Here is a 24,681-nt window from a genome sequence, read left to right as displayed (position 1 = left end):
ATGGCTGTGTTGTGTTCTGTACTAACTCCCACACTTCAGGGCAACCCTGGAGGGCATAAAGAAGGTGTTGGCCCCTCTCTAGCAGGATCCATCCCATCACCTGCCCTGACAGATCAGTGAGCTGGCCATGTGTGCCTGAAACTGTAACGTCTTCCTTTTGTGCTCAGAGCAGCCCTGCCCCAGGCCTTTGTCCCTGAGCCTTCCCTCTTGCTCCCAACCAGCCGCAAGTCCACAAGAGCAGGCTTTCCCTCCTTTTGGCTTTTCTCCTTGGCCAGTCTGGGCCCGCAGACACCATGAAAATACAAGAGAGTGGCTCTGCTGTGAGTGGACCCCTGTCCTGTCACGGGCACCTTCAGGCAGCAGGTATGTCTCGAAGGCACTGTAGGGACCGGTCTTTAAAAATCTGACAGCAGAGCAGGCACATGGCTGGCACAGTGCTTTTCAGCGTGGAGGGAGGGCTGCCCTCTGAGCTCGAGATTGGCTGTCTTGGCATGTGCCCCCACCCAGGTCCCTTTTCTTCAGGGTCCTGTTTACCCTGCCAGTGGGCATGAGGGGTGGAACAGGAGAAAGAAGCAGAGGTTTGCCGTGGCCTTCCTCTGACCAGTTTAAATATGAGCACAGTGTTTACCGCCGCTCTAGTGCTGAGTTTTCATGGTTTTTTAAGGACTAATTGTGAGCCCTGCTGAAAAGTTTGTGTAGGAAGGAACGCTTCTTTTCCCCCTTCAATTTAAACAGCAGCCCTAGTTGGCATGACAACCCCGCTATTAAAAGTAAAGCCAGGAGCCCTGCTTCCTCTGCTTTTCAGAATGAACCCAAGCTGCTAAGGAGGTTTGTTTCTGGAGTCTGGCAATTAGCAATTCCAATTTGACAGAATATTATGGGGTCTTTTGGAGATGGTGTGTGTTCCCCCTACATAGACATGGCAGCTTTAACGACAGAAGGGATATTTTTAATTTTTCTGTTGAACTCATATCCATTTGTTTATGGTAAACCTGTAGTTCTGTGGGTAGAACTGTGTGGCTAATGACCGTACCAAAAGGACGTTTGTGCCTCCCCAATCTAAATACTTCTGATATCAGGGGACTGTAGAAATGCTGCCCACTTCCAACCCTGCTTCGTGGGCCGCCATCAGCTAGGCCGCCATCAGCTAGGAGGCCTCAGGGCTTGACTGCAGCCTGCCTTACCCAAGGTACCCAAGGAAAGTGGCGATGTGTGAAGGTGCCAGTGCAGAGTGTTCACACACACATAGGGCGCAGTCGGCATCTCGTGGGCCCAGGGAGACTTTGCTAAAAGGCCAGTGCTCTGTAGCCAGTGGCCACTCAGCTTTTCTTGGGTTCTGAGGATACACTCTGCTTGAAGAGCAATGAGTGCATCTTCTCAGACTGTTACCAAGGTTTTAGGGTCACTCCGTGAGAATTAGGGAGCTTTAGGTGGCATGGACCTTGCTTGGGACAGAGCCACTAGGTTAATCTCAACTCTGAACCAGCCTAGTAGAACCATTAATTTCAGTTTTGCACAGCAGCCTGCACCAGAGAATCTTAGCCCTGGTGTAGTCGCTGGGATCTCCATCTCCCCACTGTGGAAGCCTTAGAGAAGCATCTCCCCTCTCCTCAGCGAAAATACCGGTGCTCTTGGGAGCAGTGGAAGCAGCGGGAAACCTTAGTGTGCCCCAGCTGAGAGAAACACCGTTCCAGGTATACACTGTTTCGTGTTTTGTTTTCCCTTTTTCCTTTAAAAAAAATTAGCATGCTGCCTTAATCTTTGAAAGGCACAATTCATAAATATTTAATGGCATTCACACTGTTGTGCAACTGTCATCACTCTTCCAAACTTATCCCTTACCTCAAATAGAACTGTACATAGTTAGCAATAATTCCCCATCCCCCTCCTAAACACACACACACACACACACACACACACACACACACACACACACACACACACACACGCTGGCAACTTCTAATCTTTCTGCCTGTGAATTTGCCTATTTCTGGTACCTAGTATAAACAAGCCATGTAGCACGCGCCCTTTTATGTCTGCCTGAGCTAATGTTTTTAAGAGTCAGCCTTGATATGCCGTGCCTCTGACAGCACGTTATCAGAACTGTGTCCCTTATTTGTCAGAATAATGTTCCACTGTACATATCTGTCACATTCTGTTTATCTGTTCACTTGCGGATGGATGTGTTAGTTGTCTTCATCTTTTGGCTATGGTAAATATGCCGTGAACACTACCACATTCTAACACTTGGCATAAAATACATCCTACAATCCGTACCCTTTATGTCTGGCTTATTCACCTAGCTAGCCTCGTGGTAACAGTGTACCTGTCTGACAGTGGGTTAGCAGAACTCCAGCATTCCCGGGTTCCTCTTCCCAGTTCTCTAGGGGTGGAGCTGCCAGTCAGATGGAAATTCTGTGTTAACTCTTTGAGGAACTGCCAACTGTTTTTCTCAGTGGCCTTCCCATTTCACATCCTATCCCAAATCTCCTGTGCTCCCCAATATTATTACCTTGATTATAGCCCCCTGGGTAGGTACTAAGTGGTATTTCATTGTGAGTTTGACTTGCATTTCCCTAATGCACAGAACATCTTTTTTGTATATATACTTATTGTCGTCTATATGTCTTCTTTGAGTAGATGATTACCCAAGCCTTGTGCCCATCTTTAAATTGTATAATAAATTCTAATCACATAAGGTTTGCAGATATGTCTCCTAGTCTACACATTTTCTATTCACTTTCTCTATTGAGTCCTATAGGTTTTGATTCCTAACTAAGCCCTGTGCATCTTCTTCTGCTGCTCAAGCTTTGGTGTCTTCTAAGAATCCACTGGTTCAGTGCCAAATCCAAAATCATAGCAGTTTACCTGCTCATCTCACCCTAATAGGCTTTTGGGTTTTGCTCCTGTACTTGGAGCTATTGCGCTCCCCTGGGTGGGTTTTGTATATGATGTCTCAGTTTGTTTTCTGTTGCTGTGATGAAATGCCCTGACAAGAACGGCTCAAGTGAGAAAGGGTTTATATATATGGCTTGTGCTTACAGGCTAGAGCCCATCCAGTAGGGAAGCCTCAGCACCAGGCCCCTGGGAGAACTGATCATGTGACATCCACTGTGCAGAGCAGAGTGCAAGGGACTAATGCGTGCAATGCATGCTCGCTAGTGCTCCGCCCCTTCCTCTAGTCTCATGCGCCATGATCTGCCATGACACCAGCAGGGAATGACACCAGCCAGGTGGCCCTTCCCACCTCAGTGTCATCAAGATAATCCGCCCCCAGCCATTCTCAGAGGCCCTCTCAGGTGATTCTGCAGTGTCAAGCGGCCAGTCAAAACTTACCATTGCAGAGGCCTAACCCAACACGTTCCATTGCAGAGATTTTCTTTCCCTCATTGAATAGGCTCACCACTCTTGCCATGTCTGCAGTCTTAACTCTGTCCCACGGGCCTGTATGCGGTTAGCCTTATGCAGATAGGCATCAAAAGAGACAGGGTCTTGGGAGATGGTTTTATGACCTCTGCCTCAGACCTGTCAGAAATCCTATCAACCCTGGAGTCTCCAGAGTTCACCTGCACTCCTTAGAGTGATTTCCCTTTTGTCTGTGGCTCTCCTTAAGAGAGAGCCGATCATTTGGACCCAGCTCTCCTTGTATTTATTCCTTTATTTAAGCTTTTGCCTGCATACCACTGACCTTGTTGGGAACCAGCAGTCTGCTGACCCCGCCCCTGACGATGTCGGCTCATAACTTCTCTCTGTAGTCCTTGCATCCATGTGCTAGGTGAAGCTGCACCACAGTCTAAGGGTTAAAACTTGGGGTCCCGAGCCAAGCTAGAGAGGCTCCTAACAGAGATCAGAGGGGGGAAGGCAACCGAGGAGGAGGTAGAGGAAAGGAACTGAATTTAGTACCTTTTACAAGGCCAGCAAAGAACAACTGTGTTGGCAGCATAGCAGAGGGTGTTGGGTTCAAGTAAGAGCCAAGGCTCCTCCACTCCTGTGCACGCTTGGTCAAGCTGCTTCATGGAGTCGAGAAGGTTGACTGCCAGAGGACCAGAGAACACCTCACTTTCTATTCTCACTGCGGCCAGGGGCAACAATGGCCTGTAACTTAAGCTTCTCCAAAGCGATGAAGCTTGATGATCTTCTGCCTGGAACAGCCTTACTGTTTGAAAGCAGAAAAGAACCAGGGTGGGGTGGGGCAAAGCTATCCTGTATTTTATTCCCAAAACGAAGGGGAGGAAGCTTGAGCGAGCTTTGACATTGTGTATGTTTTCCCACGCATCCAGAGGGGAGGCTTTTGTTTGTTACTTTGAGTCCTGGAAGTGTGACTTTGACAAGCTTTTCCTGGACCCATTCTTCTCTGAAGCAGATTGCTCAAACTCCATTTTAATCTGTACTTTTAATTGTAATTAACCTGCAAATAAGAGCATCATGAGACCTGGGTTCTGACTTCCACGCTGCCACTGTGTGACCCCACGGGTCTTGTTGGCTCTCTGGTCTCCTTCCGCACATTTGTAAAGCACAGGACCAGGGTACCTTGAAGATCTCCACGCATGCTACGATTAGGCATTCTGTGTGTCCCTAACAGTGGTCCCAAATGGCTAAACAGCTTGGATAAGTTTTCATTGCTAAAGAAGCAGCATGTCACTTGTCTGCCTTGGTAATTTTTTAATGTGTTATTACACAACTACAAAGAATTACATTAATGACATTTAATAATCAACTTAATAAATAAATACATACAGTGCAAGAAATAGCAGCCTCCTAGGTGAGGGGCCCTGAAAGGTCTGTGCAGTGAGAGGAAGAGGAAGAGAGCTTGGGTACTGCTCTGTTAGTGGCGATGGGTGTCAGCTTTGGGCATCAAGCCAAGTATACAAGGTATCTGATTATTTATTTCTGCCCTTTCTCCCATGGCTTTTGGATGCTGAGTCTCATTCTTGGATTCCCAGAATAGGGCCTGACTTCTCCCTGCCTGTGGTATTATGCAGCTGTCACTGTCACACAGCCAGTTGGTGTAATTGGGCTTTACATACAAGGAAGGTAATTGCTAAATCCCTTTCTTATGCCAGAAGAGTGGCTCATTCCCGGAACCATTCAAAGATGGCTTCATAGGAAAAGCCAAAGTCAGAGAAAGGCAAAGCCCCTGCTCCGGCAGGAAATGAGTTTGCAAGTGGCATGCTGACTACCACTCACATGACGATACCCTTTAGCCTGTAAGGGATCTACTGTCCCATGCCCATGGCATCTGGCAAGCGTCACCTGGGCTTCAGAGGGTAGCAGTATCTGTCCATCCTGGAAAGCCATCATCCTGCAGCTATGCTCATCCTCTCTTCTAACCGTGGAGGAGATTGACAGGTGTCCACGATACCGTGCATGTCTGACCCACATCCCTCCCCAAGCCTCGCTGCCCTTCCTCTGACACTGGAGGTAAAAGGGGCCAGGGTCTTACTCTCGGTAGCTATTTTCCACTCAGGCTCCTGCCACTCTCCCGTTCCCAGGAACTCTCCTACTTTAGAGCTGCTGCCACATTGTGTCACAAAAGCCACAAAAGCGGCTGCAGCAGCTGTTGCAGGATGGCCGTGCTCACTCTGGCAGACGCCCCTGGGAGCACTGCCTGTGCACTGATTCTGGGACCACTGCCCGTGCCCTGATCCTGGGAGCACTGCCCGTGCACTGATCCTGGGAGCACTGCCCGTGCACTGATCCTGGGAGCACTGCCGTGCACTGATTCTGGGAGCACTGCCCGTGCACTGATTCTGGGAGCACTGCCCGTGCACTGATCCTGGGAGCACTGCCCGTGCACTGATCCTGGGAGCACTGCCCGTGCACTGATCCTGGGAGCACTGCCCGTGCAATGATCCTGGGAGCACTGCCCGTGCCCTGATCCTGGGAGCACTGCCCGTGCCCTGATCCTGGGAGCACTGCCCGTGCCCTGATCCTGGGAGCACTGCCCGTGCCCTGATCTTGGGAACACTGCCCGTGCCCTGATCCTGGGAACACTGCCCGTGCCCTGATTCTGCGCCACTCTCCACCCCCTGCCTGCCATGCCAGGTCTGTGTGCTCCAGCAGCTCCTCGCAGTTTTGTCCCGCCTGGACACCTCTGTGCACGACCCCCGTTGCCTCCTGAGAAGCCTGTTGTCATCAGCCCCTCTTTCTCTAGAAACACTACTGAAGTATGCATGTTCTTTATTTTGTCAGCATATGTCCACTCACCAGCCTCCTCCTTACAGACATTAAAACTGTCCACTTTCACACCACAGCTGTGTGTGGGGTTTCTTAAAAGGCTCACCCAACAGTCAGGGTCAGCACCCACCCCACCGGGAGAAAGATTACAGGTACCAAGGGTCTCCAGTCACAACACAAGTCTCTTGTTATGATGGAGCTTTGGGTGCCCTGAGTTCGTAGAGGCGTATAGCTGAATGTTCCTGAGAACTTAAGGGAGGGCTTGGCTAGATACTCAAACACTGGGCTATGCCTGTGGAATTTTGGAGCTGTCTGGACATTTTCAGAGCTGGTGTGCATGGATAGTGTAGCAAAGATGACAAGAATCCACAGCAAGGCAGGGCTCTCATCTGTGATGCAGGATGCACACAACTCTGCTGGCATCTGGGGGAGGGTAGTTTGTCATTGTCGGCTTGCACTTTCATTCTCTCTGCTTTTTTAAAGTTTCATTCTGTATGTATGTGTATTTTGTCTGCATGTATGTTTGTGTACCATGTGCGTATCTGGTGCCCAATGAGACCAAAAGAGGTAGTCAGAGCCCTTGGAACTGGAGTTACAGATGGCTGTGAGCTACCATGCAGGTGCTAGGAAATGAACCTAGGTCCTCTAGAAGAGCAGCCAGCGTTCTTAACCTCTAAGCTGGTTCTTCAGCTACGATCATTGCTTTATGAGACAGAGTCTCACTATATAATACACGCTGGCATCCTGCCTCAGACCCCTGAGTACCACCATACCTGCAAAAATTCTTAGGGTGTTTGTTTGCTTGCTTGCTTGCTTGCTTGCTTGCTTGCTTGGAGAGAGAGGGAAAGAGGGAGGGAGGGAGGGAGAGAGTGTGTATGTCTGTGTCTGTCTATGTCTGTGTCTGTGTGTCTGTGTGTGTATGTGTGGTACTCAGGGCCCAGGGCCTTGCATGTGTCAAGGAAGGACACTTCAGTGAGTTGTACCCTAGCCCTTTTGAAGTCTATCCTCAGTCTTTATGACTCTGTTTATGATTCCTCCATGTCTTATCATGGGATGTGGTTGCTATAACCCTGAGAGGGAGGGGGATCCAGCTAAAAGTCTGTGAAAGTCATTATAGAGGAAATGCATGGCTTGCCTCAATCCTTGTCAAGCTGAGTGATTTTTTACAGGTAGGCCAGAAATGTACCATCTGTCTGGCTGTCATGGAATCAGTAAAGTTTCTTGAAAGTTCTGCCTATTGTAAAGATCTCAGTATTTAATAGCTTCAGGGATCCATCCTAAGGAGGCTTTGGGAGCAGGCACCTCATTAACAGACAGAATACTGATGGAGCCTGGAATCCTTAGGGATCCTGAGGCTCCCTGTTTGGTACATGATGCTGTATGCAGCAGGTGATACGTAAAGTGAGGTGTGTGACATGACTGTTATTAGAATATCAGGTCATCTGATGCTGCCACGATTATGAGCTCAGACTCTGGAACCAGGCTGCTGGATTCACAGCTCGCTTTATCGTCAGCCATGTGTCACATCTGTGTGCTCAGCCTCGTGGCCCTTCACGGAGGATGGTAATTGTACCTTCCTGTGCTGTTTAAGGATGATTGAAGGAACCAGTGCTTAAAATAGTGACTGGCTACACAGCAAATGCCTTGCCACAGAAGTATGCCAGCCCACACGTTAGCCCAGTTCTATGACACAGGCCTTGTTTACGAGGGCCTCATATGAAATTATTTTATAAAATGCAGAAAGTAGTGACTGTTTACTGTAAATTTGGAGTTGGAATACAATGATAAGAATTATGTAATCTGTGTATGAGGGGTTTCCTGCATTATGCTGGCCTGCCTGTCACCTGGCAGAATGCACTCAGGCAGTACCCTGGTCGGCTCAGGTGCAAAGGACCCCTTTAATAGAAAGACCCCGCCCACTTATGCTCCCTCTCGGTCTTTCCTGCTGTTTCCGGGGACAGACAGGACTTTCCTGTTTTCCTCTTCTGTCCTCTCTCCCTCTGTGCCTCCTTAGCTCTCTTTCCTTTCCTCCCCCCTTCCCTCCCCTTTCTAATAAAACTCACTTAAGCTCTGATGCCGTGTGTGTTTGTGTCCCCACTGGGTCAACCTTTCCCACCATGGACTCCGCCAAGGTTCCCCTCGCGCATTATCGTCACACTTCCTCCCCAAAGTTGAAAGATTCTTTACCCCCTGTAGGTTATGGTTTGCTCCCTCACTTTTGTCTCTTGGATGCCCTGAACAGATTTTTATGAAACATTGAGCTAAAATTCAATTTAAAATATTTTCTCTAGGAAAAAGTAGTCATAGAATACTCTTTGATGTGAAGTTTCTTTTTCCCCTACTAATCTATAATGCTAGCTTGCTCTTTCTTCCTCCCCCGTCCCAGCTTTTTGAACAGGGTCTCATTTTATAGTTCTGGCTGTCCTGGTACTCCCTGTGTAGGCCAGGGTGGCCTCTAAACTCACAGAGATCCACCTGCCTCTGACTCATGAGCACTCTGACTAAAGGTCTACACCACATGGCTGGTGTTGCATAAATTCAGGTCTGTGCAGTCATGGGCTTCTCATGTCTGTCTATTCAGTGGCTGGTTTGCTTGATCTCGGAGCTATATTATTTAATCCTAATTACTACAACTTCACAAAAAGGTCTTAGAAAAACCAAGATGCTTCTACTTTTGATTATTAAAAAAAAAAAAAAAAATCCAGGTGGAGATGGCACACATCTTTAATCCCAGCACTTGGGAGGGAGAGGTAGACAGATCTCTGTTTGAGGCCAACCTGGAACAAGTTCCAGGACAGCTAGGGATACATAGAGAAACAGTCTCAAACAAACAAAAAGACAAGAATAATTGCAACAAAAATTGAGCTGGCCAAATTGTTCAGTGGGTTAAAATGCTCGCCATCAAGCCTGGTGACCTGAGTTTGTTCACATGCGTGTGCGCATACTTTCGTTCGTGAATTTGCTTGTGTAAAGGCATGCTGCATGTTAGGAGGCCAGAGATGAATGTTATCTTCTTCAACAGCTCTCCACGTTATTTGAGACAGACTCACTAAGCCAAGGGGCTCTGCCTCACAGGAACACACTGCCATGCCTGGCTCTTTTACATGGGTGCTGGAGCTCCAAACTCAGGTCCTTGTATTGGCGCAAGCTCTTTACCAACTGAGCCACCTCCCAGCCTCTAAGAATGCTCCGGTGTCTTCTCCGCTCTGCAACCTCCCCATCCTGTGTTTGTATGTTGCCCCCTCCGTGAGCCTTCGTTCTTGCTCCCCGCCCTTTCCTCAGCCCATGAGCTGTGAGAATCCCACCATGTCTGTTCTAGAGCACCACAGAGAAAACCAGCATGAAGTGCTCTAGGTGTCGTGGCACACCCAGGCCAGTCTGTGGTGACCCTGACATGAGCGGTCTGAGGGTTGCCTGGTTACGCAAGCCTTTCCTTTGCCGTGCTTTACTTCTCTTGGCTCTATTATTTCATTTTACCTCAGCAGCCACCTCCCTCCGCCTTGACAGACAGAGCAATGATCTGGGTAGGCGCCTGCCTCATCGCAGAGCGGCCTGACAGTGGGGGCACATTTACTGCAGGAGCCTGATGCTCTTGCATCTTCTGGGGCCTGGTGTGCTCCCTGAGCTTTCTCTGTCTGCCCGGCCCTTCTTGTTGAAGATCTGCTCGAGTTGTCTGCCTCCGTGAGGAAATAAGGACATGATAAAATAACCGCTCTGCATCCTCCAGCCTTGGCTCCGCAGAGCCTCCCTTCACTCCTCACCCGCACCCTTTTTCTCCTCTGTCCCTAAGGCCTGCTGCCCTCCAGTGTGCTGCACAGTGTCCTCGTGGAGCCAAGGGCTTTATTAGCTGCAGCAGCTGCTTGTCCTGTTTGCAGCCTTCCTGAAACTGAGTGGTGACATGCTTCCATGCCCTCTCCCAGAGCCTCCACCCCCATTTCTTTTATCGGTCTTCTTTTCTTCCCCCTCAAAAGAAATGTTGCCCACGGTCCTCCTATGGTGGCCTACGCTTTCTGGCTCTAACTTGGACATGTGTGTGGATTTTGAAGCCCCTAGAACATGCCTTTTCCCAGCCTCTATTGTGGTCTTCTACCTCACCAGCACCAATGACCCTCTTATGTCTCTGAGGTGATGATGTCATGCTTTCTGCTGGGACTTTGCTACCCAAGAGTGCAGTTAGTCACAGCAGGCTGGCCAGTGCTGGAGAAGCCGGGAAGCGTGCCCTTGTCTTCCCCAGCAGTGTAGCAGAATGAAAACCGTTCATTAATGCAGGTATGGTGGCCGGAGATCTCAGGGTACAGAAGAAAAGACAAAGGAATTTGGAAAAGCAGCTGACCTCCCAAAGGTGACATGGCTCCAGCTCTCCCTCCCACAGACCCTTTGTCTAAAGTGCATTCACTGTGCTTGCCATGGCCAAACTGAGGCAGTGTTCCTGAAGCACCATCCCTGTCTCCCAACTCGGTCTCTTTCTCAGCATCGTGGCCCAGTTGAGTGGCCATTCCTGTAAATAGCACTCCTGAAGCCTTTGGACTCTTCCCATGTTTGCCCATGGACACTAGTCAGTGTGCGCCTTGTGGTTGGGATGCTTGTGTGCCAGCCTCCATCCCCTCCCACAGCAAAACTTCCCGTGTGTCTAGCCAGCTGTGAACTGGTGTGGCCTTTGGCATCAAGCTCTGCCGGGTGAGGGGGTGCCTCGCCTGTGAAGGTGGAAAGTTCTAGGCATTCAAGGTCAGGGGAGTTGGCAGACTGAACTGCTATGGATGCAAAGTCACACGGGTCAGCTCGAACAGAGTTCTCACTGCACACGTGGTTTTTTTTTTTTTTTTCTTTCCAACCAGTGCTTGGAAAGAGCCATGAAGTTTGCCTTTGAAGAGTTCCATCTCTGGTACCAGTTTGCTCTGTCCCTGATGGCTGCGGGAAAGGTGAGTCTCTTCATGGGGGCCACTCTCCCTCCAGACCTGTGCCATTGAATTTCGTGAAGGGTACACCTGCCACCTCACGGAGGGCTAAGATAGGATTTCAAACTGTCCTAGAGCCTTTTCATAATGGAGCACCAAATTTAATTATTTAGGGGCCAAGGTGGGTATAGGACAAAGATGGGGAACTCTTAATTTGCCTTTTTTTTTTAAAACCTGTTGTGACTAACGCACATACATGGTTAGATTAAGTTTTGAATTACTTTGAGAGTGTAAACATGTCCCAGAGGTGTGTGCATATGTGTGCACGTGTCCAAGGGTGGGCGGGGAGGGGGAGAAGGCCTGGGATTGGGGTGAATGGCGAATGTCTTTAGGTTCTCCCCAGCAGAGTGTAGTGTCAAGCAGCAAAGGATACTAGCCATAAACATGGATGGCTGCTGCTGCTTGGAGAAGCCTGTAGTGCTTTCATAGCTGAATGACACATGGCGTGTCACTCAGCGCCTCCGTTTCCTTTTCAGTAAAATGGAGCGGTGGTAAGTGCCTAGTTCTAGAGTTATCGGAGTGCAGAAACAGGCCCGACTACTTGGGGTGGCAGCCCTGCAATATGCACACTTGAGAGAGATGCAGCCATTACTAAGTCTGGCATTCTCTGAACTGTGAAGTGTCACTTAGGAGATTATTTGTGCTAAGCGAGCTCCGAAATATGTTTTGGTATGCTTTTAATTGGTGTTTGTTTTTCACAGCAGTGTAAACCTCTGCAGTCTATTTTCTCTCATTGTTTCTGTAGCTGTGGTGGCAGTAGACACGTGCCTAGCAGACACGTACTAGCGGCACATTGCAGCTTGCTCATGATAACAGTTCAGGCCTCTGTCACTCTGAGCCCCAGGCTCTGGTTCTTATTGACCCCTGGTCCTGCTCAGTTGGGAAACCCTTCTGAGAGGGCTGGACTGTTTCGTCCCGTCAGACATTGAGAGTTTTACAGAATCATTCTGTCCCTGTGCAGTCTGCCCGCGCTGTGAAGGTGCTGAAGGAATGCATCCGGCTAAAGCCAGATGATGCCACCATCCCGCTCCTGGCCGCCAAGCTTTGTGTGGGTTCCCTTCACTGGGTAAGTGGAAGCTTCTCCCTTCCTCCACAGGGGTTCTAGCCCGCCCGCGATCAACTTCCTCCATGCCTCCAGTCAAGCCTCATGCACCCTGTGGGAGTCAGTGATTTCCAGGGTTCCTTTGTAACAGAAATGTGCTCAAAAAGTAGCAATGATGAGCTGAACTGGATTCACACTCAGAGACACAGCTGTTGTGTGTGACATGTAGGACTGAGAAGGTCCCAAAGCTTTCTAGTCATCTCTAAAGAGTCACCCTCTACTCAACACATGTAGAACACAACTTCCTTCATGCATCTTCCTTCACATGTTGCTTTCTTCAGGCAGTCAGGTTCAAACTTGAGTGTAGCAATAGTCGAATCTCTCAGGGTCCTAGTACCCCAACAGGAGCAGCATTAGGAAACGGAAAACTGACTAACTCGCTCAGCCTGTGGTATAGAGGGGTGTCTCCTTCAACTTCTTTCTTTCATCTGCGCATCCAGGTAGAATCATTTGCCCCAAAGCAAGACTCCCTGCTAACTCAGGTTTTCTTCTCTTCTAGTCCTCACTTCTTTCCTTTTTCCACGCGTTCTCACCCAACAGGAGAAAAGTGAGCCTTGTAAAGAGTGATCCATTGTTGTTTGATTTCCCTGGAACACAAAGGCACACAAAAACGAGTCAGCAGGCACAGACTCCCAGCCATGCTGTGGCGTGATGGGCTCCTGTGGATCTGATGGGGGGGGGGGGTTGGAGGGGACTGTGAGCAGAAGGAACCATGCCGAGGCCGGAAGGGAGCAACAGAGGGAGAGGGAGTGTGCCTTGACATGGGACACAAGTGGCTGCTGCCCTCCTCCCAACAGGGTTCTGTTTATTCCTGTGATAAACAGGCCCCTAGACACCCAAAATAAATCATTTTTTAGAGATGGCGTAACAAATCTTTTCTGTATGTCTTCTTGTACCTTTTTATTATTAAAATTTCCAAAGGCCTCAGCAATCAAGAGTACAATGAATTCCCATGTATTACATCCAGCTTCAGTACTGTCGTTTGCAACACTTTTAAAGAAGCAAATCTCATTCTTTTTCTAGTGAATTGGGCAAGAGGCCTCATTTAGAGTACAGTTCACAAGTGCATGTTCTCACAGGAGTTTGCTGGTGCAAGGCCCACGTGCCGTGCAGTTCACAAGTGCATGTTCTCACAGGAGTTTGCTGGTGCGAGGCCCACGTGCCATGCAGTTCACAAATGCATGTTCTCACAGGAGTTTGCTGGTGCAAGGCCCATGTGCCATGAAGTTCACAAGTGCATGTTCTCACAGGAGTTTGCTGGCGCGAGGCCCACGTGCCGTGTTCTGTAAAATAGGTCAAGTTTTGAAATTGTTAACAGCTTGTGGTAAAGAGAGTACAAGTCTGAATGCATTCTTTATGTCATGAATAAAGGGGAAAACCCAAACACATTTCAGGAACTTTATTCTTTGCAAATATGTTCCATTTGACTTCTGACTCCTGAGTCCACCCACATTACAGAACCAAGCAGTAAAAAATGGAGATGTAAAAGATAGAAGCCCACCAAATATGACAGCAGCTTTGGAAAAGAGAGCAGACAAGCCAACGGGAAATTTAAAGAAAAGCCCTGTGGACTGTTGAAAAGGCTCCATAAAGAGAATTGCCAGGGTAGAGTTGGAAGGTTTGGGGGTTATTTCCAAAGCAACTCATTGGGAACCCACTGTTAGCAGGAGGTACTGATGGGAACTGATGTTAGACATTTGATGGCTTCTTCTTGTTGTTGTTTAACTTATCTTTCAGTTGGAAGAGGCTGAGAAGTTTGCCAAAACTGTCGTTGATGTGGGAGAGAAAGCATCAGAATTCAAGGCCAAGGGCTACCTGGCTCTGGGGCTCACATACAGTCTGCAAGCCACTGACGGTGAGAGGCCCCACCCTGCAGGGCCCAAGACTGCCGTGTGCCATAGTCTCCTCTGTCTTAGGGGCCCTGGTACCCTGGCCTGCGGGCCCCCGTGCTCCTCCCTTCTCTGCCTAGCCTGGGATGGGGAATGCCAGAGCCCTGAAGCGGGGCAAATGGTGCCTCCAGTGAGCCAGCAGGGGCTGGGAATCTACCCTGAGAGCAAGAAGAGCAAGGCCTGGAGACTAGACAGCAGCTGCACTCCCGTCCCGGCCCCAGCCCTTCATCTGGCCCATTCCCAAGGGAAAGGGTGGACGTTGGGTCTTAGGTGCAGTAGTGTAGAAGAATGTAGGGCCAAAACTTGCAGGGAGCAACCCTGCACTGGCCAGGGACTGTCCAGTTCTTTGTTCACACATTTTAACTCACAAATCTGCACACACTCAATGGCTCCTGATGGTGGGGATTCATATATTCTGAATATACTAAGAAAGGGTTTATTGATGGCTTTTTTGACTTTAAAATAAATCCTAATGTTTCATATGCTTAACTTTTGCAGAAAGTATAAGTTGATACTATTTTCTGATCTTTTTAAACATTTTATAAGATATAACATGAATACAAAAAAAAAACCCTCAAAGACAGATAGCTTAATGACTAGTATAAGGCAAAATGTCCTGAAGTACCACCCAGAGCAGGAGGCAGAATCTTGCCAGCCTCCTGGGTGCTCCCCACCCCCAATACTCTCCCTCCCCGACTGTTCCAGTCAGTCATAGTATGACTACCACTGTGATTCCTACAAATTAACCCCAAGTTTCCTTTTTCTACCCTAAAATGCTGCAGCTTTGGCATATCAGCTGATTTTTCAATACTGGGTTTCTGGCTGCTTTTCCATGTACATATGATATATTGACCATAGTCAGCATATGTCTTCAAATATTGACTTTCAGGGGAAAGCCTAAATGCCATAGACTTACCCACGTACATTCTTGATTCAGAATCTACCCCTAAATAGCCTTTAGAATCAGCGCACCCTGCTGAATGCACCTTCTTACAGCATTTGAGGTTCAATTGGGCCAAGAAGAAGTTCTCTGTACTTAAGATTCCCAGTATCCCCAGACCCAGCTACACCCAGCCCTGTGGACAGTCTCCCACTGCTAATCTCTTGGCAGTCAAGCTGCCCTTGTTCAGTGATTAGATAAGGGCCTCCTGCAGTGGGAACCCTTCTCTGGACTCTTCATTACTCCAGTAAAAAGTCTGCTTTTTGTTACTAGGCAGGCTGAAAGGGAGCCTGTGAGCGTTTGCTCACAGCGAGGAGGCCTCACACCTGTGGACTGATAGACCTATAGCCATGTTGGGTGTGACAGCTCTGTTCTTTTACGTTGATATCAAGGTATTAGAATCCTGGCCATTAGTTAGTAAATTAAACTAGCATCAAGCCAGAGTCTGTGGCCCAGGGTCATAGAAGTTCAATACCAGAAGGATTTCTGAAGACCATTGATCCATTGTACATGACCCCTGACTGCACCTGCCAGAGCTAGTTCTTCTTGTCTACCTTGGGGGAACCAAGGTTCTTCCTGAGTGCAAACGGTCTTTGGGAAAATGCCTCCCCACCCGACTACTAGCATGCTCCTGGTTTTCTTTTGAAATGTGCTTGAAAAGTAGCAAGGATAAGCTAGACTGGATTAACATTCAGAGAGATGCAGCTTGCTGGGTATGTGACAGAACTAAGGTCCCAATGCTCATACTGTCTCCTTGACATTGTTCCACAGTAATGTGCACTGAGCATGGAAAGAGCCTTGGGGATGGGCAGGGCTTCCTGTCCTAACGGTGCCTGTGCAGTAGGCCCTCAGAACTTGGTACAGGAAACATGGCTTCTGTGGTGGGTTTAGTATTACCACTCCGTATCCCAACCTCTCCTGCCACCTACTAACAGAACGCTTTTCTCAGCTTCCTTGCGAGGGATGCAAGAGGTCCTGCAGAGGAAGGCGCTTCTTGCATTTCAGAGGTGAGTGGGAGTTTGTCTTTTCACTCGCTGTACGTAGTGACAACCGAGTGTGATGAGTATGAGAAAGACGGGGTATTTTTAAAGATTATGTAAACAGTGTTTTGCCCCGAGGAGTCTGTTGTCTTGAGCAGCAAACGTGAAACCTCAAAACTAGAAGGTGGGAGGGGAAGGTGGTATTACTGCTTGTTGCCCTGTTCGTCTATACTCTTAATCCATTCGGGTATTTTTTTTATTTATTCCTGATAAAGTGTTTTCATCACGAGAAAGATAGATACTTTGTCTAGCGAGCTGGTTCCTTTATTAAAGGCATTTGTCGTTGTCATTCTGCATGTCAAGCTGTAGGCTATTATATTAAGAGATGTTGAAGCTGGAGGTTTGACAGTCTCTGAAACACCATAACAGTCATCCCAAACTCATTGCCCCACAATGCACCACGGTACCTTGCACTTGAACAATACATTATCGTTGTGAAATCCGTGAGTGTCCCCATGCTTCTGTATATACCTGGGTGGATAGGACAAGCAATAATGCCATCACAGTAAGGGGCTGGGCTCGGGAGTGAAAGGAGTCATCAGGGGCCTAGATTGGAACGAGGGTTGAGCCAGGATCTAGGTAGTTTTACTTGTAACTAATTTTACTCCTTTTGGGTATAACAAATCATCAAAATTAAGTTGGCCCCTGAAAATACAGCTCTGAGCAGAAATCTAGGATCAGACTTGGTCCCGTCATGTTTAAATAACGTCTGAGTTACACTGATTTCTTAAGCTGTGTTGGGTACTTGGCTGTGTCTTTGAAGCCCTCATGAGCCTGCCTGTGCCCCTTTGTTGGATGCTTTCCCCAGTGTTGCTTGGTACAGATCTGCATGTTGTCTGTGTGCCCTCGTCATGAAGTCCTCCCCACCTGGTTCTGCTACTCCATCATGTCCATGCCTCATTTCCTTCTGTGTCCGTCAGGCTTGCCCGTAACTCCTTCACTTTGCCGTCCTATTCTTGATTAATGACGAAACATCCCAGCTGACATCCGCAGAGTCCCCTCTCTGGGCTCAGCATTCGTTGTTAGTGTCCCTCAGCCCAGATCATGAGAGCATTTCCATCTCAAATGATTGCAGGTCTTGCTTTCTCCAGACCTAGTTTGTCAAACCCACACAAGGATGCCTCAGAAAGTGGCCATCACATCACATTCACTTTTCTTAAATCAGCCCGTCTTACTGGTTCTCTAAAAACAGACCGCAGTGGTGGTCTGCCTGGGGCTGCCTGTGTAGCTGAGGGTTATGTAACAGCTGTCCTGTCGGCCTGAATTCCTTTCTCTCCCTTTTCTGCTTAGGTTTGAATTCAAAGAGATTTAACCTTTTTGTTCCTAAGGGACTAAGGAGGAGTAAGCTGTCCTAACTTGACCACATTGCAGAAGGCTAACCTAAATTAGTGTTTATCTAAGATACAGAATGTTTTTCAACTGCATACAATGATTTTGATTCAAGTAGACATTGACTAGTTTAACTAACTGGAGACCTAATAAAAGCTTTAAGGGAAAGATTTTAAGTAAATAAGAAAGATTGTATTACTGCTTAAATGTAAATAGAGACTTTAAAACCACTTGGGTGAAAAGTGTTTTTCTATTGTGTATTTTATATAGTTTCCCCAAAGTTCTGTTTTATACTACTTTTTTTGCTTCTGGTTTTGCTATTTGTTTATTTTGTTTGAACAACAACAAAAAAAGTGATACATTTAAAAGAGGGATAGGATTACAGATATAGCCTGTGGGAATGAAGTCTTAATCATAACTAGAGGAAGAATTTGGAAAGATTTGTTCTCCGGCCACTCAAAGGGTCAGTGTCTGAATATATCAAAGTGGTGTAGCTTTATCCAGATATTGAGATACCTGCTGTTCTTACCCATAACCTAGTCACCTCAGCCAGTTGATTCATGCCAAATAAAAATGTAGTGACAGAAAATTATGTGCAGGGTTATAAGCTATTGCTTCAGAGGACTTTCACATCCTATGGAGAAAAGCAGTCCCAAAGGTGGTGACAGCATGTGTCGTGTCATGAGTGCACTAGTAAACTCTGCTCCCAAGAGAAGTAGTGGCATTACATCATCCATGTTTGCTACTCGGGATGGCATGGGATATGCACCCTCGCTTTATTGTCTCTCTCTCCCCCTAGCTTCGGTGTAAGTGTGGTGGTTTTATGTGTAGGGGATGATAGCTTGGGGCTGAGCAGTTCTAGAATGTAAGACTTTCAGTGCTAAAGCCACTTGGACAAGCTTAAGGTGTGTAACTAGCAAGAGCACTCAGACTTAACTGTGCATATTTCTTCTTAATCCATGAATTCTGTGTCCTTTGTAATCAGAACTAAAGGGGACTTTGAGAAATTAGCCAGATAGGACAACAGGATGACAACCAAGCCTTGGCATCACACATGCCCCCATTCCATTTCTGCTTTTGCCTCCTTTTCTGGGCATCCTTATATAAGATGTTCATAATAGGAACTTCATAAATTGTAGTCATCATGGTTGTGAAAACTGTGCTTTATAAGCTAGAATCAAAATTGATCAGCATTGTGTTTATTCTTAGCTCAGCTCTAGGCACTGTTAGAGCTGGAATTTAGGAGTGTACTGGATATGCTGGGGTCTAACCAAGTAGTGTGAGTCATCCATGTTCCAACAGCAGCCCATTATGCCTGCATCCATTACACCGTGATGATCATTTTGGGTGTGATGGGAAGAGCTCCCTAAGGAAAGGCCCTTGTATTATTTATCTCCAGACTCCCTAGAGCCTAGTAATACTCTTAAGAGTAAGTGCTACATAATGTAAATGGATAGATAAACAGATGAATGGGTGCAAGTGGATAGGGATAGGCTATGTAGGTGCCTTAGTAGAGAGACAAAAGGTAAGTCAACAAGTTTGATGGATGCATAGGTGATCAGAGAGTGGGTGGATGGATTAGTAGATAAATGGGAGGATGGATGGATATGTAGGTGGGTGGATGGATGGATAGATGGATGTGTGGGGGTGGGGGCAGAAGGGGGAATAGGTAGGTAGAGAGTTAGCTAGGTTGGTTGATAATGGGTGGGTAGATAGATGGATAAGTGGAAGGGTGGATAGTTAGATGGGCAGTCTCTTTGTCGTGGAAGAAGAATTGAATTTGTTAAGGTGTAGGTGCTGTACCAATAGAGGCACTGTGAAGCATGCTGTGATGGCATTTTCAGCTGTCTGACTTTCTTTTAGCACTTGACCAGGTACTCCCTACATGAGGCTGGCTTGTGAAGCTGCTTTCAGTTCATGCAGAATTTTCAGGCACTAGGTTTTCACTGAGCAAAGTAACAGTAAGCATATCAAAGGGCCCTTGTCCCAGGAAGCGTAGCCACTTGAACTGTCCCACACAGCTGCAGCAAGGTGTGTGGCATCTACAGGGGTGAGTGCCTCTTACTTTTTCTTGTTTCACCAACTCCCTTTCTTTTGCTAAATAGTCAGTTTAATTCATTAGCAAAATTTTCCAAAGAAGGCACTTAAAACTATGCATGTCTTAAGGTGTACTTCAATAGAAATTGGCAGTTGGATTTTCATTATTAGCCTCAATGGAAATTCTTTAGAAGTCACCATAAGACTCCCTGGACATGGCAAAATTGCTAGCACTTCCAGTTTGTTTCTTTTACAAGCCTGTGGTTAGTGGTTCACAACCATTTGATGAGACCAGGGTGGGGTCTTCACCTCTAACAATCACTGTCCACACTCAGAATCTACCACAGCAGCTGCCACCTTCTCACTTAGTTGACACTAGATAGAAGCAACCGTGATTTACTTACTGTGTGGAAAAATACAAGCTGGCCTGAGAAAAATTATAGTTCTGACAAATTATTTTTGATGGCTGTAAAAACCTGACCTTATTATTTTTGAAAGAAAATGAGATAACATAAATTACATAATAAAATGCTTCTTCATAATCGATTTTTTATACTCATTTTCACTAGATAATTGGGAAAGACAGAAACTGTGACATTTTCACCTCACTTATGAATACCAAAGACAAATCTTTTCATTACAAATGCATAGAGAACCTGTGCTTGTAAAACATACGAGCTAGAATGCAGCGAGAACTGAACTCTCATCTGCCATCTCTTAAACCCAGGGCAGAAAAGCCCAAAAGTTGGGGCTGTAGCAGGACTGCTACTAAGGTTCCCCAGGACTGAGTTCGCTTTGCTCTTAATATTAACAAAAGGAGCCGTGGGGCTCATGCATAAAATTGTCACTGCTCAACATGAGAGCCTGATTTGATTCCCAGCACCCACATGAAAGCCTGGTGTGGTGATATGTGCTCCAATTCCAGTGCTGGGAAGGCAGAGAAACAGAGGTGGACCCCTGCGGCTCACTGGCCAGTCAGCCAGGTCATAACTTTGAGCTCCAGGTTCAGAGAGAGAACAAGCCTCAAAAAAAGGAAAAAGAAAGTATGAAGAACAATAGAACAGATACTTCTGTCCACCAGATGTGCAGTCATAGGCAAGCTTACCTGAACATGCATGTACACACACACACACACACACACACACTAATACAGTTTTAAATAAATTAAAACACTTAAGAAAAGGGCAAATCCCAATTCTGAACACAATACAGCATTCACCCAAACAGTGCCCAAGTTCATGGATTTGTCTTGTTTTCTGGGTTACACAGATTACATGTCTTTTTCTTTCTCCATGGCAGTCTGGCAATTGACAAAAGACCTATGTCTGTAGAAGCCCTTGGCAAGTTGGCCACAGATGACTCCATAATGATCTGGCTTCTGTTTCATCTGCTGGTGATAGTCCCTCCTTTGGTCACAGAACGATGTCAAAGCATGGTGCTTGTTTGCTATCTGGGATCCACTTTGTAATTAATCTGCTCCAGGCTTCCTTATATGGAAGTTATGGATTTTTTTTCTCTTCCTACCAGATTGTTAAAAGCAGAAATAGGTCTTATACACAATCACATTTTGAATTGCTTTTGATGAAATACATTAACTTCCCCATAAAACCGAAAAAGGTTACACTCACAGCCTGTTAGGCAGCCAGAACAGTCTTTGCATCCAGCAGCAAGGGCCAGTGACTGGAGGCAAGCCTAGTGTCTGACCATACAAAACACAACAGTTATAGGAACACAGTTAGTGAGCTGCGTGGGATTAGTGGAATCCTCAGAATGGATGGATTCTTTCCTTTCCCCTTTCTGGTACACAAATGTCCAAACCTCATTTTATAAGCAAAGCTGGTCTTTGATTTTCATATTTTTTTTCTGAAATCCAGAAATTTGGATGAAGTAGCATTAAAGCCATACCAAACTTAACCAAAGTAGCCATCATCTAGCAACGGGTTTATATCAGAAAGGGGTGAATACTTTTTCAGGACCCACAACCTGTTAGTTGGTTTTACCATGACCCAAAATGACACTGTCTTCTGTTCAGCCAAGGAATAGTATCTTTTAAGGAGGCCAGACCTCGGGGCCTGTGGATTCCCTGTCTCTAGGCCCCTGCACAAAGCCTGGGAACCTCTGTGACCATTTTAGGTTCTGGACAAGAACCAAAGATGTATTCCCATGATGTGTCTGTGTATGGTGGTCAGAATGTGTAACATTTGTTTGTGGTGTGGGGAAGGGCTAAAGAAATGATACATAATTCAGCAGAAAATGAAGCTTTGACATCAAAATGCAGTCATGAAGATAGCAACTTGTGATAAGGCAAGCAAAAGTGGCCGTCTGTACTAATAGCCGTGAACCCTTTTCAGGGCCCATAGCCTGTCACCTACAGATCACCAAGCAGCTTTCTACCTGGCTCTGCAGCTCGCCATCTCCAGGCAGGTGAGTGTCTGCAATGTTCCCTAAGCTCCTGTTCCTTCCTTCCTTCCTTCATCTGAGGCTGGCTTGGAGCTGGGCGCTACACTCAGAAAGAGCCCACTGCTCCCAGAAAAGACTGTGGGATTCAAGTCAGTCTGCGCATGTGCTGTGAAGGACGGGAGGCCTAGGCTGCAGTCTTGAGAGTAAATCCACAAATCTAGAGGGTCCAGCCTGGGGTCAGATGGCAATGTGAGTGCAGGACAGAGCACATACCCTGACAAAGAGCCTTTGTCGCTAACGGGAATGGGGTAGTGGAACCCAGTGCTGTGCTTCACGGTGGAGATTTAGTCACTGACTGGAGCCTGATTGTCACAGGGTGTCTATGCTTAACTGGAAAGTGCCAGAAGGTATCAAGAAGAGGCACCAGATCAAAATGCATAAATGATATGCACTACACCATTGTGTATTCCTGCTGGAAGGCCAAGCCTTGATGGCCTTCATCTTCCCAGAGGCAGCTTAAGCTGCCTTTCACATGCTAGTATCCCCATTCCCTCCCAGCTGTTCTAGAAACTGCAGTCATATGCTTGCCAGCCCGCCAGGTGCGAGACACTGGTAGTGACCCCGGCACATTCCTGAGTGCAGACTGGAAGGGTGAATCAGAGGTTGGCTCCCAAGATATGTCATTCCCCTGCAGGCTGGCTGTGGGAAGCACCCTTCCCAGTTGCCACAGAATAGTGTTAGGAAGTAGCTTCCATTGGCAACCTGGAACCAGAGCAAGCCAAGATGCCTGCCCTAGCAATGGTTGTCACCTGGTGGAGTGTGACTCACAGCTGGAGGGGACAGGAGCTGCCAGTAAAGCAGAGATGGCTCAACCCTGACCATCTGGTTACCCTTCGCCTCCTCATGAAGCCATCTTCCTTACATAATATCACCCTCCTCACTTGAGCTTCCTGGAGGGGAGGACCCCTGCCTGCCATTGTCATTGCCTTGCCTTGGCAATTTAACCCCGGTGGCATGTGTTTGACACCTGGTAAGACTTTTTAAATAAAGGAGCCAGCTCTGAACCCTCAATCCGCTCCCCTCTAAAGATACCATTTTGAGCCCCATCCCTGTAACTAAGCACTGTGAGGATGGCTGCCTTTCCTCCCTACTTCAGGCTGAGCAACAGCCACACAGGAGGTTGTTGTCCCACAGAGGGGGGTAACTAGATGGAGTCTTATGGGTACAGCTCACCCACAAGGATTGTAGGCTTGTAGAGTTGAATCACCAGGACTCTAAGTGAGCGTGTCCCTGCTCACTGGGACAGAGGTCGTGACCCTCCTGGAGAGGGGGAAGAGGAATCGGAGCAGCCAGAGTCACCCCCTTTCTATCACTCATGGGAGGATGTACTCAAGTCATCTTACCTCTCTGGACATCAGCTTTCTCCCTGCCAATGAAGCATGAGGTTAGCTCTGACAGCCGTAGCCTAGGGTTCCAAAGAAGAAAGCGTCGAGTGCCAGCACTCAAAGGATAGGTCCATGTAGAACTGAAGTTCAGAGTGGAAACTCGGGAGGCTTGGGAAAAGAAAGTCAGTCTCCTGAGAGCTGAGCTTCCTGGGGATCTGGGAAGAGGCAGGAGAGCTGAGGGACAGAGTTGGAGGTCACACAGGGAGGAGTCCCCTGGGCAGTTGTTAGAATGCCTCTGTCCCCAACCGTTTTGAAATCCAGTGTCTCCTGTCTATATTACCCCTGTGAGATCTAACATGTTCAAATACCCGATGCACACATGTTCAAATACCCGATGCACACGCAACCCTGGACTCCGGGCCCCGTTCACCTTCTTCATTACAGAAGACATTGTGAGGCTGGGCGTGGCTCGGTGGGTAAGTCTGCTCCCTGGCACTCATGTAACAGCCAGGTACAGTAGCACATCTGTAACCACAGCACTGTGGGGCCAACCCAGTGGATCCTGGGAAGGTGGAGAGTGATGGAGAAAACACCCCAGTTCCAACCCTTGACCTCTACGTGTGCATCCACAGGCAGACACACGTGTATATACCACATACACAAGAACACATTGAGCAGCTGTTGCATTCATGATGAAGGTTGTGTCTGGATCTGCTTGAATTTGGATACATCTGCTTTGCAAGTGGCCCTGTAATTTGTTTCTTGCATCCAGTTATTTTGGGTTGTAGTTTGGAAAGGTGTGGGATTTTGTTTGTTTGCATATTTCCTTCATGTCCAGGGGAGATTCAGACATCTGGTCCTTAGGAAATTCTGTTAAAGGTTCCATGGCCTGTGAAGTGTTTTAATTTCAATATGAAAAGGGAGACTGGTTCAGCTAAAGCAGTTTAATCCCATAAGAACCCTTGGTGGCTTGCCTTTGTCTCCATTCACAGTGGGGAACAGAAATGAGAGTGTTTATTCAGAGAGATGGAAAGGATGGAAAGGCCTGTGGGCAGTTAGGTAGAGAGGCGGGGTCTCTCGAGTCCCCTCAGCAGTCCCATTACTGCCGAAGAGGGTGTGCTCCTTGTTTGGCCATTGTCCTGGAGCTGCCGTGAGGATGCCGTGGATGCAGTACGCTGTGAACCTTCGGTGTGACTCTTTAAACATTCTTTTTGGTCTTGTTTTAAACCAGATACCAGAAGCCCTAGGGTATGTCCGTCAAGCTCTGCAACTCCAAGGTGATGATGCCAACTCCCTGCACCTCCTTGCTCTCCTGTTGTCGGCCCAGAAGCATTACCACGACGCTCTCAACATCATCGACATGGCCCTGAGTGAATACCCAGAAAATTTTATGTAAGTAATCCCAGCACTGATCTTCCCTTACTCTG

General features: G+C 47.5%; 1 protein-coding gene across 7 annotated transcripts in view; it reads left to right on the top strand.

Annotated features, from left to right (window-relative positions):
- Positions 1-24,681, top strand: part of Ttc7b (tetratricopeptide repeat domain 7B) — a 204,206-nt gene that overhangs the window by 109,142 nt on the left and 70,383 nt on the right. For all 7 annotated transcript variants that reach the window (XM_051196459.1, XM_051196460.1, XM_051196464.1 and 4 more), the window contains 6 exons: positions 11,013-11,096; positions 12,094-12,198; positions 13,972-14,089; positions 16,013-16,070; positions 21,821-21,893; positions 24,486-24,646. In XM_051196459.1, coding sequence (XP_051052416.1) covers positions 11,013-11,096; positions 12,094-12,198; positions 13,972-14,089; positions 16,013-16,070; positions 21,821-21,893; positions 24,486-24,646 — 599 coding nt within the window. The remainder of the gene's footprint in view (positions 1-11,012; positions 11,097-12,093; positions 12,199-13,971; positions 14,090-16,012; positions 16,071-21,820; positions 21,894-24,485; positions 24,647-24,681) is intronic.

The sequence above is a fragment of the Phodopus roborovskii genome, unplaced genomic scaffold (genome assembly GCF_943737965.1).
Source record: "Phodopus roborovskii unplaced genomic scaffold, PHOROB, whole genome shotgun sequence".
NCBI classification, from domain to species: Eukaryota; Metazoa; Chordata; class Mammalia; order Rodentia; family Cricetidae; genus Phodopus; species Phodopus roborovskii.
Note: the sequence above shows the minus strand (reverse complement) of the source record. Positions and strands in the feature narration are given on the sequence as shown.